Source organism: Triturus cristatus, chromosome 3_1 (assembly GCF_964204655.1).
Source record: "Triturus cristatus chromosome 3_1, aTriCri1.1, whole genome shotgun sequence".
Classification (NCBI taxonomy): domain Eukaryota; kingdom Metazoa; phylum Chordata; class Amphibia; order Caudata; family Salamandridae; genus Triturus; species Triturus cristatus.
The window spans coordinates 868840422-868855523 of NC_140583.1; the positions used below are offsets into that span (position 1 = coordinate 868840422).

General features: G+C 44.9%; 1 protein-coding gene across 4 annotated transcripts in view; it reads right to left on the minus strand.

Annotated features, from left to right (window-relative positions):
- The window catches only part of MYO3B (myosin IIIB), a 2253613-nt gene that overhangs the window by 1092035 nt on the left and 1146476 nt on the right, over window positions 1–15102 (minus strand). For all 4 annotated transcript variants that reach the window (XM_085645333.1, XM_085645331.1, XM_085645332.1 and 1 more), the window contains one exon: window positions 4776–4892. In XM_085645333.1, the coding sequence (XP_085501459.1) occupies window positions 4776–4892 (117 nt within the window). The remainder of the gene's footprint in view (window positions 1–4775; window positions 4893–15102) is intronic.

Below are 15102 nucleotides of genomic sequence, written 5' to 3' on the forward strand. Positions count from 1 at the left end.
AATGTTTGTTTGTTTTTTTCTTGCTTACTTGTGGTGACCATAATCTTTGATTATTTACGGTGTATGTACCCTGCAGAATTGATCAACTAATTTCGCAAAACATGCTGGCAAGTTGGAATCCAGATTGATTGTAATAAATAAATAGACTGGTACGAAAGAAATCTTCTGAAATACACAGTAATATTTAATTACTTTTTGGTATCCCAACTGTCATTTTCTATATAATTATTGGTGACGTAGACAAAGTAATGGAGTCAACTAGAGAACAATATTGCAGGCCTCATTTAAAAGAATCCCCTTTTCTTGGTTGTCAGTTCTGAAGATAGTCCAGTTGCTTAAATAGTTAACAGTGGTGAGGTTGCAACGGAAAACAATCAGTGAGACTGAAAATTATTGAAGCCAAGCTCTGAGAGGCTTCTCTTCTGAATTGCAATCTCTATTGACATCAGTAATTTTTTCTTATTCATCCTTTTTCGTTTTCCTATTGATAGTCATGTGAAAAAGACAGCTGGTCTCCTGACAAAAAAAGTGAGTTGTTTGAATATCTTCTTATTGAATCTGTTTCTTTAGCAATGCAATCTTAATGCCATGGCAGCCTATAGTATAGTCACCCATCTCTTTGTTAAATGTTAAAGCACTTGTGCTCGAAAGCATCTGCGGGCTATAGGGATAATGAGACACTTGAACCCCTTGTCCATCAATGAGGGCTCTCATTCCACTTCTTTTGTAAACCAACGTAGAGAAACTAAATGTTTACTTAAAATGATTAATGCTTGATAGGGAGAACAGTCTCCATGGAGATGTTTGTAAGCAAGTGTTCATGCCTTGTGCATAACAATGTCGATTTCCGAGATGCGATGTAAGGTAAAATAAATATCCTGCACATTCGGTTGAGCACATTTCTCAAAGAAAAGCTATAGAGACCATCAAAATGATGATCACCCCAATGATTAACTACCTGTCTTGCATGCTTCCTCTGCTCCTCACAGACGACTTCCACTAGGCAAGGATTAGCATCAAGAAACTGAGACTAGAAAAAAACCTAGGAGGGGTAAACCTAGCGGACTTCAGGGTGTTCCAAATGGCTTATCTAGCAAAGCAAGGAATGTACTGGGTGTCCACAGAGTCCGAGTATACACCAGTATGGCTGCAGGTAGAGAAGGCCATTCTGAGCAACCTGATCCCTCTGGCCCTACTAACTGCCAACTCTCATCCCCACTCATCCAATACTATCTTTAAAAACACAAAAATCGCACTCCTTAGAGTAGATAAGAAAATGGATACACCCATCAAAGGGTCCAAATCAGAATCATTGTGGGCGAACAACAAACTTAGATACAAAGGGAAAAGTCTTAACTTCGACACATGGATAGCGAAAGGTTTCTGCTACCCACACCAGCTCGAAAAGGGAGAATACCCCATCCCCTTTTCTGACCTTAAAGAAAGCTTCCACCTAGAATACATTGATCTATATAGGCTCCTGAAAATAAGAACAGCCCTTGCAAAGAGGAAACTAGAACCCGCCCAACCCTCAATCTTCCAGTATACATCAAACATTAGCAAAACAGGCCACCAAGTCTCACACTTATACAAGCTTCTACGCCCCAAGTCCACCAAACTGAGTGAAAAAACAATAGCCTACTGGAATAAACACACTGACACACCACTAAATGAACAGGAATGGGCAATTATGTGGGCCTCGCCCTCGCGCAACAAGATCACCCCAGCTCTGGCACAAACTAAATTTTGGTTGCTCCACAAGGCATTTTGGACCCCCGCCCGCCTGCACAAACTAAAGCTTAAAGACGACCTGCTATGTTGGAACTGCAACAAAGAGAATGGGGACCTGGCTCACCTAGTTTTCCACTACCCAACACTCAAGACATTCTAGGAGAAAGTCTTTGATTTCATAAACAACGTGTTTGACTGCAAAATAGCAAGGGATTTCGCCTCCCTCACCTCGGCTTTTCTACGCACAAACTTGAGAACTGAGCAGGATAAAGACCTAATGGACTTGTTATTATCAGCAGCTGTTAAAATGGTATTAAACAGCTGGAAAGATGCAAGTAAAACTAGCTACAAAGGTTGGATCAACTGGATTACACACCTCAGAGGAGCAGACAATTTGTCACTACAGTTCACACCATGGAAAGCGTCAACAAGGGTCATGTGGGAAACCCTGGACACTTATCTAGACTCTTATGAACCTCCATAAACACTGTGCCTGAGCTTTAAACCCTATACCATGCGAACCAAAAGGACCGAGCCCTAACATTGCAAACTTTGCAAACTTCAACTCTCAGGAACGGCGAGCAACCCAACTTTTGTTGTCAAATGTACAAAGCAAGCATAGCAACCGCTAAATGTACAGCCAAGCGTTTACAATGCCTAATGACCTGTCCCTTTCCTATCTTGTTTCAACACTAAACTCTCTGCCTTTTCCTTTCTTCTCTTTCTCTCTTAACCACACGAACAGTATGGGTCAGTTATGCATGTACCATAGTAAGACATTTTTCTACGCCAATCTGTCCGATTGTTGAATGTATCTGTCTATAATCTTTAATAAAAATTAATTAAAAAAATATATAAAAAGAAAAGCTACTTTAGAGAAGGGACCAGAAAGACCACTGTAGTGGTTCGTCTCAATTTATGTTAAATTTCCAGCATAGCTGACGCATGCAAAACCAGGGAGAGGGTGGGTATCATTGGTGCAGCAGGTGCAGTTGCACCGGGGTCGGATGTCTCAACTCTGATTACTGCTCTATGTCTGCACGTACGCTGCATACGCCTCTGTGTAAAACAGGCTCAGAAGCATGGCTGAAGTTTTTGAACAATTGTTATGACGTCAAAAAAGGGGAAAGGAGGTGTATTGTGATCAACTGTACGCAGAAATAACTAAACCTCTTACAAATGTACCAGCTACATGTTGGATTTCATGTGGTGAGTTACTAAAGTTACGACTGATACACTCTAGCCGTCCTTAAGTTGTAACTTTAGTGACCCGTTACAGATGTTGGATTGAGCAGCTCTGACATGACTCTAGAATGTGGTTGGTTCATAATGCTTTAGCTTGGTTTCATTCATATTAATTAAGCACAATGTTTAATTTAATTTATAAAATATTAAGTAAAACTGAAATTGAAAAGTATGGCGTTTTTATTATATTCTGTTTTAAAAAAAATATAAACCAAATTAATATATTTTAATGATTAAATAATATTTTAAACATCCGTTGTGAACAAGTAACGTGCGCTAACATTTTATTTTATTAGTTCTGGGGTAAGATCATTACGTTAATTACTGCTATGTTTATATTTTATAATAAAATAAATATTCATTTTACAAAAAATTAATAAACTTTAAAGATTTTCCTGTTTTTCCCATAGTGAGATCTGCACCATTGTGGCGGAGATCTCCATCAAGGTGGTGATCTCTGACTACTCGTGAAAAGCTAAAAGTAGAAACTTTATGCTCATAAATTTGGCTTCACCACCTGGTTGAAGGGGTGGGAGACGTGTAAGTCTACAGTTCGCAGTAAATTTACACTTAGAAATGGTAAATAGCCAAAAGTGGTACGTTTACTCCAAAGTATAAGATTTACTCATATGCAAATTTACCTTCGTGAATAAACAGCAGTGATTTGATGACTTATGGTCTGCTCCTCTTTGCAAAAACCACAAATGTCAAAGCAGAACAAATTAAAGGTCAAACTAACACAGATTAAAGTAATACTAGATAAAGTAATTGTTGTGTTTGGTAGAGTCAGCCTGCTGCCTATCCATTTGCAGGCTGTTTGGAGAACTCCAACACAGTAGCAGTTGAGCAGAGTCTAAGCTTCTACTGATATTGAGAATACTTAGCTTCTCTCTTCCCCCACTCTCACTGATTTCTTGTCACCCTCTCTCTCTTTTTCCTTCAATTATTTCCTTCACTTCTTTCCCTCTTTGACTCTACTCTCTCTTTCTCTCTCTCTCCCTCTCTCTCTCGCTCTGCTTCTTTTCCGACTGTGCCTGCTGCAATAAAGATTAGGGAGCTAGAAAATACGATATAGGTGGCCTTAGGCCTTCAAAAACATTCTCCAGTGGCCCCAGCTCTCAGCTAAATGACTGATTAGATAACTGGTGTGTCTGGCCCTGGTCCCACAAGGGAAGCTATCAGGACCCAAACTGTGAATGGTATCTAGCAACAAGGCGTGGTCAAGAAGCCACAGTGTGATTAGGAGGTTATGTTACTGAGCCAAGACTCCACTTTCAAACTCCAAGTAAGCAAATAGTCAGGTAAGGGAAGAAGATGAAACCATATGGCCAATGTGAAGCCTTGGACAGATGATCAATACCCCTGTTTTGCTGTGTTTCAAGGGGCTCTCCAGGACCCAACAGTAACATATCTACGCACTGCAATATATTATTTTTGAGGGTGCTATGTGCCACAACACCCAGATATAGATGGTTATTATCTGCATATTAAAGGAAAGAGCATTGCAACAATTCTATTAGGTCACTCTGACATTGCATAAAGGTCTAAAACCCATCCATCGGCCATGACCAAGAATCGCAGTGAAACGCTAATGACAATTTGAGTGGAAACGCCATGCTGCATCCTTTTTTCACACAGGAACGTATAGCCATGTAAGTTCAATTCATCAGGTCTTGATCACTAACCCAAGCTGATAGAGCACACTCTAAAAGTTAGAGATAAAGATGAATAACACACAAATACTTATAGAGTAGGGCTTACCCACAACTTCATTGTGAATACTTGAAAGGAGTTCTTACCTGTGGGGAGTATATACTGAGATTTTGAAAGGGGTTTAAGGCAATTAGAATATCTCCAACATAGGTATACATTTGTAGGTCACTAAAGCGGGTCTGCAGCTGACGTATAATTGTGTCCTAAAACAGATAAAATTCAGAAGTCAATACTCTGATTATCATGTAAATTGAACATTTTTTTTCAGGTACAAAGTAAACACAGTACATGGCCCTTAGTAATAGATACTTGCTTTAATATAAATGTTACTGATTTGACTTCATGCAAGAACCTAGGCAACACCTGTATTTGTAAAGAGCATTGTGGGAAATTGCTTATTAGTTGTGTGGCCTGCACAGGTAACAGGTCCACAATTCTCCTTACTGGGAACCAAGCACCCCATTGTAGCGCTTGACTTTCTCAGAATAGTTAAGCAGAGCAGTCCAAGGCCTACTCAGGGGAGGTGGTGTGAGATAGTGATCACTGTACGCTGGCATGCAATATTAACACTCAATAAATGATAGTCCAGTCAGTGTTTTTTTCTTTAGCAAAAGGAAAAGTACATTTACTATACAGACACTACTAACTACTAAGCAGTAATGTACAAATATGTACAGAGACAGATGGAAAATACCATAGGTGACATTACATAATAACCTTTGACCTCCTAAAGGGGTATTGCAGACATATAAAGCAAGTCTACTGGCTTGGTCAAAGATTCAAGATCAACAAACCACATGTTAATTACATCACTTTGTACGTAAAGCATATTCACTGTGATCAATAATCATTGTCAACATTATTATCTCAACAAAGCATTTAAAATGAGCAAAAGATATCTGTGTATTTATTAATAAACTTTCCAATTACGAAAAGGCAATCATAAGAGCAGGCCCTAGAGGGCATCACATTTTGATTACATTTCATGCAGCTGTAGACTTAGATACATGAGAGCGCTGTACAACATATATTATCTTACAACAACGTTAAGCCACAATAAATGCAACCATAAAGTAAGCCTTAGAGCACAGCACTTCCAGCTGTAGAGCAAAAACTCCATCCTTGGGAGTGCTTTCAAACATTGGAAAACCCTGGAGGGGCCCTGTATTCCTAACCCCTGCAGACATAGGATCATGACATTATAAATAAAACTCTTAAGGGGGAGCTGCTGCGTTTATGTAGCCCTGTGCTTCTTTTATCACATTGATGGAACCTCTGCCATCCTGTGGCCACCACAAGGAGAAAAAGTGTGCCAATCAAAAAGCCCTCAGCGCATTCTGGGGGACTCCTGCCTGGAGCAGTGTATGCGAGATGAGTAACTCTCCCGCTGTGCCAGGGAGACCCGGTACTTTTTTCTCTGGCGTGCGACTTTTTTATTTAGGGAAGTGCCCAGTCCCAAATGACCACCCCTGCATGCCTCCTTTGTTGGGGACAGCCAGAGAGCCCACCCCTGGCTGGCCCGCATTTCACCATGTGGCCGCAGGAACCAGCAGCTTCCATCTCCCTGCCACTCCTGCAGAAAGGATGCAACCTTCTGAGGTGGTCGCCCTGTTCCCCCCAGTCACAGGCACGGGGGGGCAAGGCAACAATAATTGGGTGGAGCATGACGGCTCTCCCCCTATCTTGCTTGGTTCTGGGGGCCAGGGAGGGGATCCCAGTCACCGTTGTAATATAAACGGCCCAGGAGATGGGGTCCCCAGGCCAGTAGAGAATCCGGGGAAGGGGGTCCACGCACTCCCCTCCCTGGGGAATTAAATCCTGCCCGACCCCCGGGCCACCCCAGGGGTAAAAGGTGAAACAGGAGCAGAGCCCTACACGCTTAGTGACGACAAAAGGTCAAAGTTCACAAAATTTTAAAATTTCATAGCTTGGGCCCTGTCGGTTTGATTTTGATGATCCTTGGCTGATTTTACTCCTGGCAGGGAGCTCTAGTCGAAACCAAAAACAACAATTGATGTACAGAATGCAGAACAAAGTCATACATTCACCCCAGTACAGAGATCTGGGCCTAAATCCATCGTTTTTTTGCTCACCATGCCATTCCAGTTTGAACCCAGCCATATGCAAATCAGTCTTGACCCTGTGCCTCATGGGAACAGTCCAGCCCGAACTGCCAAGCCAGGTCCTCCCTGGACTGGAACCAAGCATCCTAGGACCGGTTTCGGGGTTTCACTCCTCTTCAGCCAGGATAGCTTGATTCCAGTGGCATGGAGAGCACGGGACTCACGTCTGAGCATACCCGTCCCACTCGAGGTGACAAATGCAAAAACAACAATTGATGGACAGAATGCAGAACAATGTCATACATTCACCCCAGTACAGAGATCTGGGCCTAAATCCATAGTTTTTTTGCTCACCATGCCATTCCAGTTTGAACCCAGCCATATGCAAATCAGTCTTGACCCTGTGCCTCATGGGAACAGTCCAGCCCGAACTGCCAAGCCAGGTCCTCCCTGGACTGGAACCAAGCATCCTAGGACCGGTTTCGGGGTTTCACCCCTCTTCAGCCAGGATAGCTTGATTCCAGTGGCATGGAGAGCACGGGACTCACGTCTGAGCATACCCGTCCCACTCGAGGTGACAAATGCAAAAACAACAATTGATGGACAGAATGCAGAACAATGTCATACATTCACCCCAGTACAGAGATCTGGGCCTAAATCCATCGTTTTTTTGCTCACCATGCCATTCCAGTTTGAACCCAGCCATATGCAAATCAGTCTTGACCCTGTGCCTCATGGGAACAGTCCAGCCCGAACTGCCAAGCCAGGCCCTCCCTGGACTGGAAACAAGCATCCTAGGACCGGTTTCGGGGTTTCACCCCTCTTCAGCCAGGATAGCTTGATTTCAGTGGCATGGAGAGCACGGGACTCACGTCTGAGCATACCCGTCCCACTCTAGGTGACAAATGCAAAAACAACAATTGATGGACAGAATGCAGAACAATGTCATACATTCACCCCAGTACAGAGATCTGGGCCTAAATCCATTGTTTTTTTGCTCACCATGCCATTCCAGTTTGAACCCAGCCATATGCAAATCAGTCTTGACCCTGTGCCTCATGGGAACAGTCCAGCCCGAACTGCCAAGCCAGGTCCTCCCTGGACTGGAACCAAGCATCCTAGGACCGGTTTCGGGGTTTCACCCCTCTTCAGCCAGGATAGCTTGATTCCAGTGGCATGGAGAGCACGGGACTCACATCTGAGCATGCCCCTCCCACTCGAGGTGACAAATGCAAAAACAACAATTGATGGACAGAATGCAGAACAATGTCATACATTCACCCCAGTACAGAGATCTGGGCCTAAATCCATCGTTTTTTTGCTCACCATGCCATTCCAGTTTGAAGCCAGCCATATGCAAATCAGTCTTGACCCTGTGCCTCATGGGAACAGTCCAGCCAGAACTGCCAAGCCAGGTCCTCCCTGGACTGGAACCAAGCATCCTAGGACCGGTTTCGGGGTTTCACCCCTCTTCAGCCAGGATAGCTTGATTCCAGTGGCATGGAGAGCACGGGACTCACGTCTGAGCATACCCGTCCCACTCGAGGTGACAAATGCAAAAACAACAATTGATGGACAGAATGCAGAACAATGTCATACATTCACCCCAGTACAGAGATCTGGGCCTAAATCCATCGGTTTTTTGCTCAACATGCCATTCCAGTTTGAACCCAGCCATATGCAAATCAGTCTTGACCCTGTGCCTCATGGGAACAGTCCAGCCCGAACTGCCAAGCCAGGTCCTCCCTGGACTGGAACCAAGTATCCTAGGACCGGTTTCGGGGTTTCACCCCTCTTCAGCCAGGATAGCTTGATTCCAGTGGCATGGAGAGCACGGGACTCACGTCTGAGCATACCCGTCCCACTCGAGGTGACAAATGCAAAAACAACAATTGATGGACAGAATGCAGAACAATGTTATACATTCACCCCAGTACAGAGATCTGGGCCTAAATCCATCGTTTTTTTGCTCACCATGCCATTCCAGTTTGAACCCAGCCATATGCAAATCAGTCTTGACCCTGTGCCTCATGGGAACAGTCCAGCCCGAACTGCCAAGCCAGGTCCTCCCTGGACTGGAACCAAGCATCCTAGGACCGGTTTCGGGGTTTCACCCCTCTTCAGCCAGGATATCTTGATTCCAGTGACATGGAGAGCACGGGACTCACGTCTGAGCATACCCGTCCCACTCGAGGTGACAAATGCAAAAACAACAATTGATGGACAGAATGCAGAACAATGTCATACATTCACTTCAGTACAGAGATCTGGGCCTAAATCCATCGTTTTTTTGCTCAACATGCCATTCCAGTTTGAACCCAGCCATATGCAAATCAGTCTTGACCCTGTGCCTCATGGGAACAGTCCAGCCCGAACTGCCAAGCCAGGTCCTCCCTGGACTGGAACCAAGTATCCTAGGACCGGTTTCGGGGTTTCACCCCTCTTCAGCCAGGATAGCTTGATTCCAGTGGCATGGAGAGCACAGGACTCACGTCTGTGCATACCCGTCCCACTCGAGGTGACAAATGCAAAAACAACAATTGATGGACAGAATGCAGAACAATGTCATACATTCACCCCAGTACAGAGATCTGGGCCTAAATCCATCGTTTTTTTGCTCACCATGCCATTCCAGTTTGAACCCAGCCATATGCAAATCAGTCTTGACCCTGTGCCTCATGGGGACAGTCCAGCCCGAACTGCCAAGCCAGGTCCTCCCTGGACTGGAACCAAGCATCCTAGGACCGGTTTCGGGGTTTCACCCCTCTTCAGCCAGGATAGCTTGATTCCAGTGGCATGGAGAGCACGGGACTCACGTCTGAGCATACCCGTCCCACTCGAGGTGACAAATCCAAAAACAACAATTGATTGTCACCAGGGGCAGCTTCAGCAGACTTCCTAACCTCCAAAGCAGTATATTCCTCAAAGAGCTGGTTCTCCTGGCTCCATTCACCAGCCTCCCTCCAAGTATTTGTCTCTTGTTGCAGATCTCCCTGGATTTGCCCCAACTGGTTCTCAGGGGAGTAAGGGGACCTGCCTCACTGGCCCTTGGGAAAACCCACAGGTCCTGGGGTCAACTGCAGCAGAGTCCGTAGTCTTTTGTGGGTATCAGGGGGTTCTTCTTTCCAGTTGTCCATAACGGCCCCATGGTCTAGCAGGAAAGTGCAGAGAAATTCTCCAAGCAAGAGAGAGTCCCACCCTTGTGCAAGATTTTTTAAATGGGAGTGGAAGGTTCCAGAAGCCAGGAACCCCTGCCCAATCCTAGGGTGCCATGCCACCTCTTTACCCCTGTCCCAACCCTCCTGCACAGTATGCTGGGACAGTGAAAATTGCATCATTCAGGAGTCACCAGTCACATCTCCTATGGGGGCCTCAGCTCTGCACCTCACTGACATCACTGCCAGGGCCCCCTCCTATGTTGGCTCCAGAGGTTGGGGCTCCCTCCTTTGTTCAGTGGGCTTGGGCAGGCCCATCCCTGGTACAAGGTGACAGCTGACTGATTTATGCAGATCCTTCCACCCTACCCCTTTCCTCTTCAGCAGCTGAGTGAAGCACTGTTAATTGCTCCCTTTGTGTGAGGATGCCTTTGTTCCTGATGCTGGAGAGAAATATAATTATCCTGGCACAGCGGGTTGATAAAAGGCGTGGTCTTTGATCTTGAGCTGAGCCAGAGAAATATGATTCTGTAAGGCCCATAAATTGTACAGATGTCTTTTTGGAGTTTGCAAAATTGATTTTCTCGCACAGGTTACACCCCGATTTGATATGTTACTGGTCTCTGTAGGCCAAGGGGAAGCAAAACTGCACTCTATGGCAGTTTTCTCCCTATATGTATAATAAAGTGTCACTACAAACAAAACAGTAAATCACACTGGTTTTCCCAATTAGTGTACACAAACATTATAAGGCCTATGTAGTGAAGATGTACCACCAGGTAAGGTAGGTTGTAAGAATCCTTTATTTGAACAACTTTGTAGGACGCAGGTAATACATGTCCACACAAGTAGCTTCCCAGCTCAAACTCTCCACAACATTCCAACCCTTCACCTTAAGTATGAAGAACATACCTAAAATTCTACAATCCACATTCTGCAAGAAACACATCTACAATCTGCATGACACACAACCCCATTGCTACACATCGCTTCCCTTTAATAAAACAAAAAAAATATTTAAAAAACTAACAAAGAATAATAATATTCAGCAACTAAAACGTTGATACATTTACATACTACTATCAAAATCATGTAAATTCTTAGGTTTCTTGATACTTCTACCACAAGTGCTTGTTCTAACATCACCCTTCTCTGCACTCCTTAATTGACTATTTTCCTCAGATGTAGTTCTCTGACTTCTATGACTTTCATCCTCTTTTATTTGAACATTTCAGTTCTCATACTCATTATAATGTTCTTCTTCAATTCTGTTCTCTTCTCGTGCCACAACAAGCATGGTACACAACCATCAAAACTTGTATACAAATCCATTCTCAGTCCTGTTCTTCGTGTCCTTCAAATTACCAACGTCATAGGTTGGTAATGCTAGACGACTCATATGATAAATACTGCCATCATTCACTTCCACAGTATTGTTCATTACTCTCACAATTTGTTTAGGAGCACTCAACTTCTTCCTTGAGCAACCTTCCTAACTGACTTAACTCTGGCCCATTGGCCCACCGTCATAGTCACCTCACATACTCCATGTTTGGAATCAAATTATGACTTACTCTTCTCCTGAGATGCTAGAATGCATTTTCTCACTTCCTCCACATCCCAAGCTATATTTTCGTCGCTTCATCCAACCAGGATTTGCTATGGAATGCAGTAAGCATCCTCTCATCAATCCAAACAGATTCTCCCCCACTGAATCATGGGGAATCACCGTATTGGTACACACCATTTTTCACAATTCTGCAGCCCCAATTTTCTTTCACAAATTAGTTAATTGCAAAATTCCCTTAATCAATATGTTCGCTCTCTTCACAACACCATTTCCCCGAGGACGATATAATGTTGTGAATCTGTGCTCAATGCCTGAACATTTAACAAAGTTCTTCATTTCTTCAGATCTGAATTGTACACACCATTGTTGGTTAAAATGGACACTGGAGCACTCTTTCTCCAAAAACACTTTTTCCAAGAATGTAATCACGGTGCCAATGTCTACTTTGTCAACCACTTCCAACTCCAACCACCATCAAAACAAATCCAATAATACCACACAAAACGTACTTACAGGACCCATTACTCCATGTAATAGGTCTCATGATATCAATGTCACTTCCTCCCATGGTAAGTTGCAGTGGCGTAGCTAGAGCTTGTGGCGCCCGGGGCTATCCCTCAGATTGCCGCCCCCCCCCCCGGGGGGGGGCGGGGGGCATGCACTTCAAAGAGGTCCGAGAGACACGTAGTATAGCCGCTAATAGTTACCTTGATCATGCAAGTTACATGCACATACATGACACGGTCCAAGTCTACACAGTTGAAAACACCGGTGACTGGCAGTACAAAAGAGAACACACAGACTGCATGATCTATCTGGGGACTCAGAAAAACTGCATGTGACATCCATCAGAGAGCTGCGTGAACAATTACCTGGTAATCCCCTCAACACAATGCAAACATGCACATTCATGACACTGTTCATGTAACCTTCATCTACAGCTGACATTAAATGACCATTCATCATGGTCCCCCCCCATTAAAGCAGTGGGGACCTGCACAAACGTGATGTGCTCTGTGGACCCAAAACCAACTTAACAGTGTCGAAGCCTGTGATTCTTTATCTTTCAAAAACAGCAAATTAATTATTCACAGGGAATGACTCACTGTGTGCCCTTAAAACTAAACGCAGCACAAAGAGGTCAGTCAGCTCCACCTTGCCAACACAGACCGGATACAAAGCCAACTCTGGTGGCCCAAAGGCAACAACCAGGGGTCGCTCCCTGTCATTACTTCGAAGCAGCAGCAACCAACTCCCTGGGAATGAAAAGACATGTGCTCTTGGTACCCAAAACCAGCTTGTAATAGTGCATCTCTTCTTCACAGCAGCCTCAGCACACACATGGTGCACAGCCTGCCTGGGGGCCCAAAGCTAAAATACAGGGAGGGGCGACACATTATGATCACAATCCTTAAACACAGTTGTGGGGGCCATGGGAACTTGTTCAACTCTATCCAAGACCCGGGACAAACTGTTCCGGCGCTGCGGCACTCCTTGAATATTCAGAAGAAACCAGAAAAATAGGACCAGTAAAACTCACTCTTTTCCAAATCTCTTTCTAAATATTATCTCTTTCCATGTAATGTTCCTTTGATGGGAAGAGGAGGTTTCTGATGTGGGAGTATCAGGCAAGTGATACTAGGCTCCATCTGTTCGAGCCTTCATGGAGGATCCCTCTTCATTACTACCTCCACCTGACCCCGGACTCGGCAACGCTCTCCCTTACAGGCTTGATTATCCACTACTCCTCTCTCCAGTGCACCTTATCTCACAGCTGACCTTGGGCCCCCAGCCCCATATCAGGCCCCATCGGGCTCCACTTTGCTTTTTCCCGGTAAAAACATTAGTAAAATCACCTTCAAACTTAAAACATTGAATATAGCAGTAAATATAATTAGCATGCACTTTAAAGTATGTTCCACAGTAGCCCTTATGACCCGACTGCTAATTAAATAAACAAAAACAGAAAGGCCATAACAGGGCCGGCTTTAGCGCTGATGCGAAAGTCTTTTTTGGCACCACACTAATAACCTCTTTCTCCATAAATACCTATACTACCACCTTCCAACAGTGCCCCTCATCCCTCCATGGCCCCCCTAGTGATCTCCTCCTCAGATTCCCTCACTGCCTCACGCCACAAGTGCCCCTCTTCTCCCCATAGCCCCTCCCCCTCATGACCTCCTCCTTGGACTCCCTCACTGCCACCATCCACCAGTGCCCCTTATCTCTCTGTAGCCTCTCCCCCTCATGACCTCCTCCTCAGACTCCCTCACTACCACCCTCCACCAGTGCTCCTCATCTCACCCTAGCTCCCCCTCCACACCATGACCTCTTCCTCGGATTCCCTCACTGTCACCCAGGGCACAAGTCCTAAAAAAAGAAGTGGGGGGACGCTGACGTCACAACAGCAAGTGATGTCACGAAAGGTGGCTTGCACCATCAGACTCATTGCCTCCCCTCGCTCACCCCTTAGATGCCATTGCATCAGAGAAGCCAGCGCGTGAGCAGCGTTATGAATGAGCTCCGATCTCGCCCCAGAGAGGCCAAAGAGTAAATGTGTGGCTCCAGTAATCGAGCTCCCGTGAAAATAAGTGAGGGGACGCCATCCACCCGCCTGGTACCCCGACTCGAGCCCTGCAGTCACCCTCCACTAGTGCCCCTCATCGCTGCACAGCCCCTCCAACTACCTCCTCCTCAGATTACCTCACTGCCACCCTCCACCTGTGCCCCTCATCGCTCCGTAGCCCCTCTCTCATATGCATTTGTTGTTTAGCGCTACTCATATCAGTGTAGTGTGTCTGCACTTTACACCACGAACACATTATACAGAGACAATGAATGATACAAGTATGTAAATCAGTCTACAGGGAATGTCACATAAACCAATGAGGATTACAAGGTGTAGGAATCTGCTGCATACGTAGAAAGAGGACACAACAACCATAAATAAAGATATTTCTCCCCGTTGTGCCTCTGGTGGGGAGGCGTACAATTCTGATACATTCCCAGGTCTACTAATGTTGGTGAATCTGGGAATGTGTCAGAATCCATGGTTAAATGTGCTGGAACACCTACTCTCCACCTGAGGCATGCCTCCCTGCTGCAGATTAACGCAAGGCAGCGATTGCGCTGCCTTGTGTTACTCTAGATTCCTCAAACCAAGGTGGCCTTGCGGGACTAGATAAATCTCATTTAGGTTTTGTGACGCCGTTTTGTGCCCTTGTGACGACCCAAAACCTTGATAAATATGCCCCTGTTTGTCTTTTCTTGTCTCTGCAAAGCGTTAACATTTCAATTCATCCACACCCTCTTTCATCTTGTTTCATTGCTACAGATACAATGATTTCGTTGTAATGTTAGCAAAATGGAATTAAACATGCCGAGGAGGGAAGCAAAAGTGTGATTTGTTATGAAAGGTCTCTAAAAACCTCCCCAATAAAAGATTATTCGCAGCAAAACACTCCAAGTGTTGCTTTATGTGTATGCTATTTCAACTGCACACACTCCTGCTTGCTGCAAAAACCTAATAGCATTACCGGTAGCCTTTGCTGCACTGTATTCAAAGTAGGTCCGTGTCATCCATACTGGTGGGCAGTATATTTTTAGAGGGTTTGGTCTGGGGAAA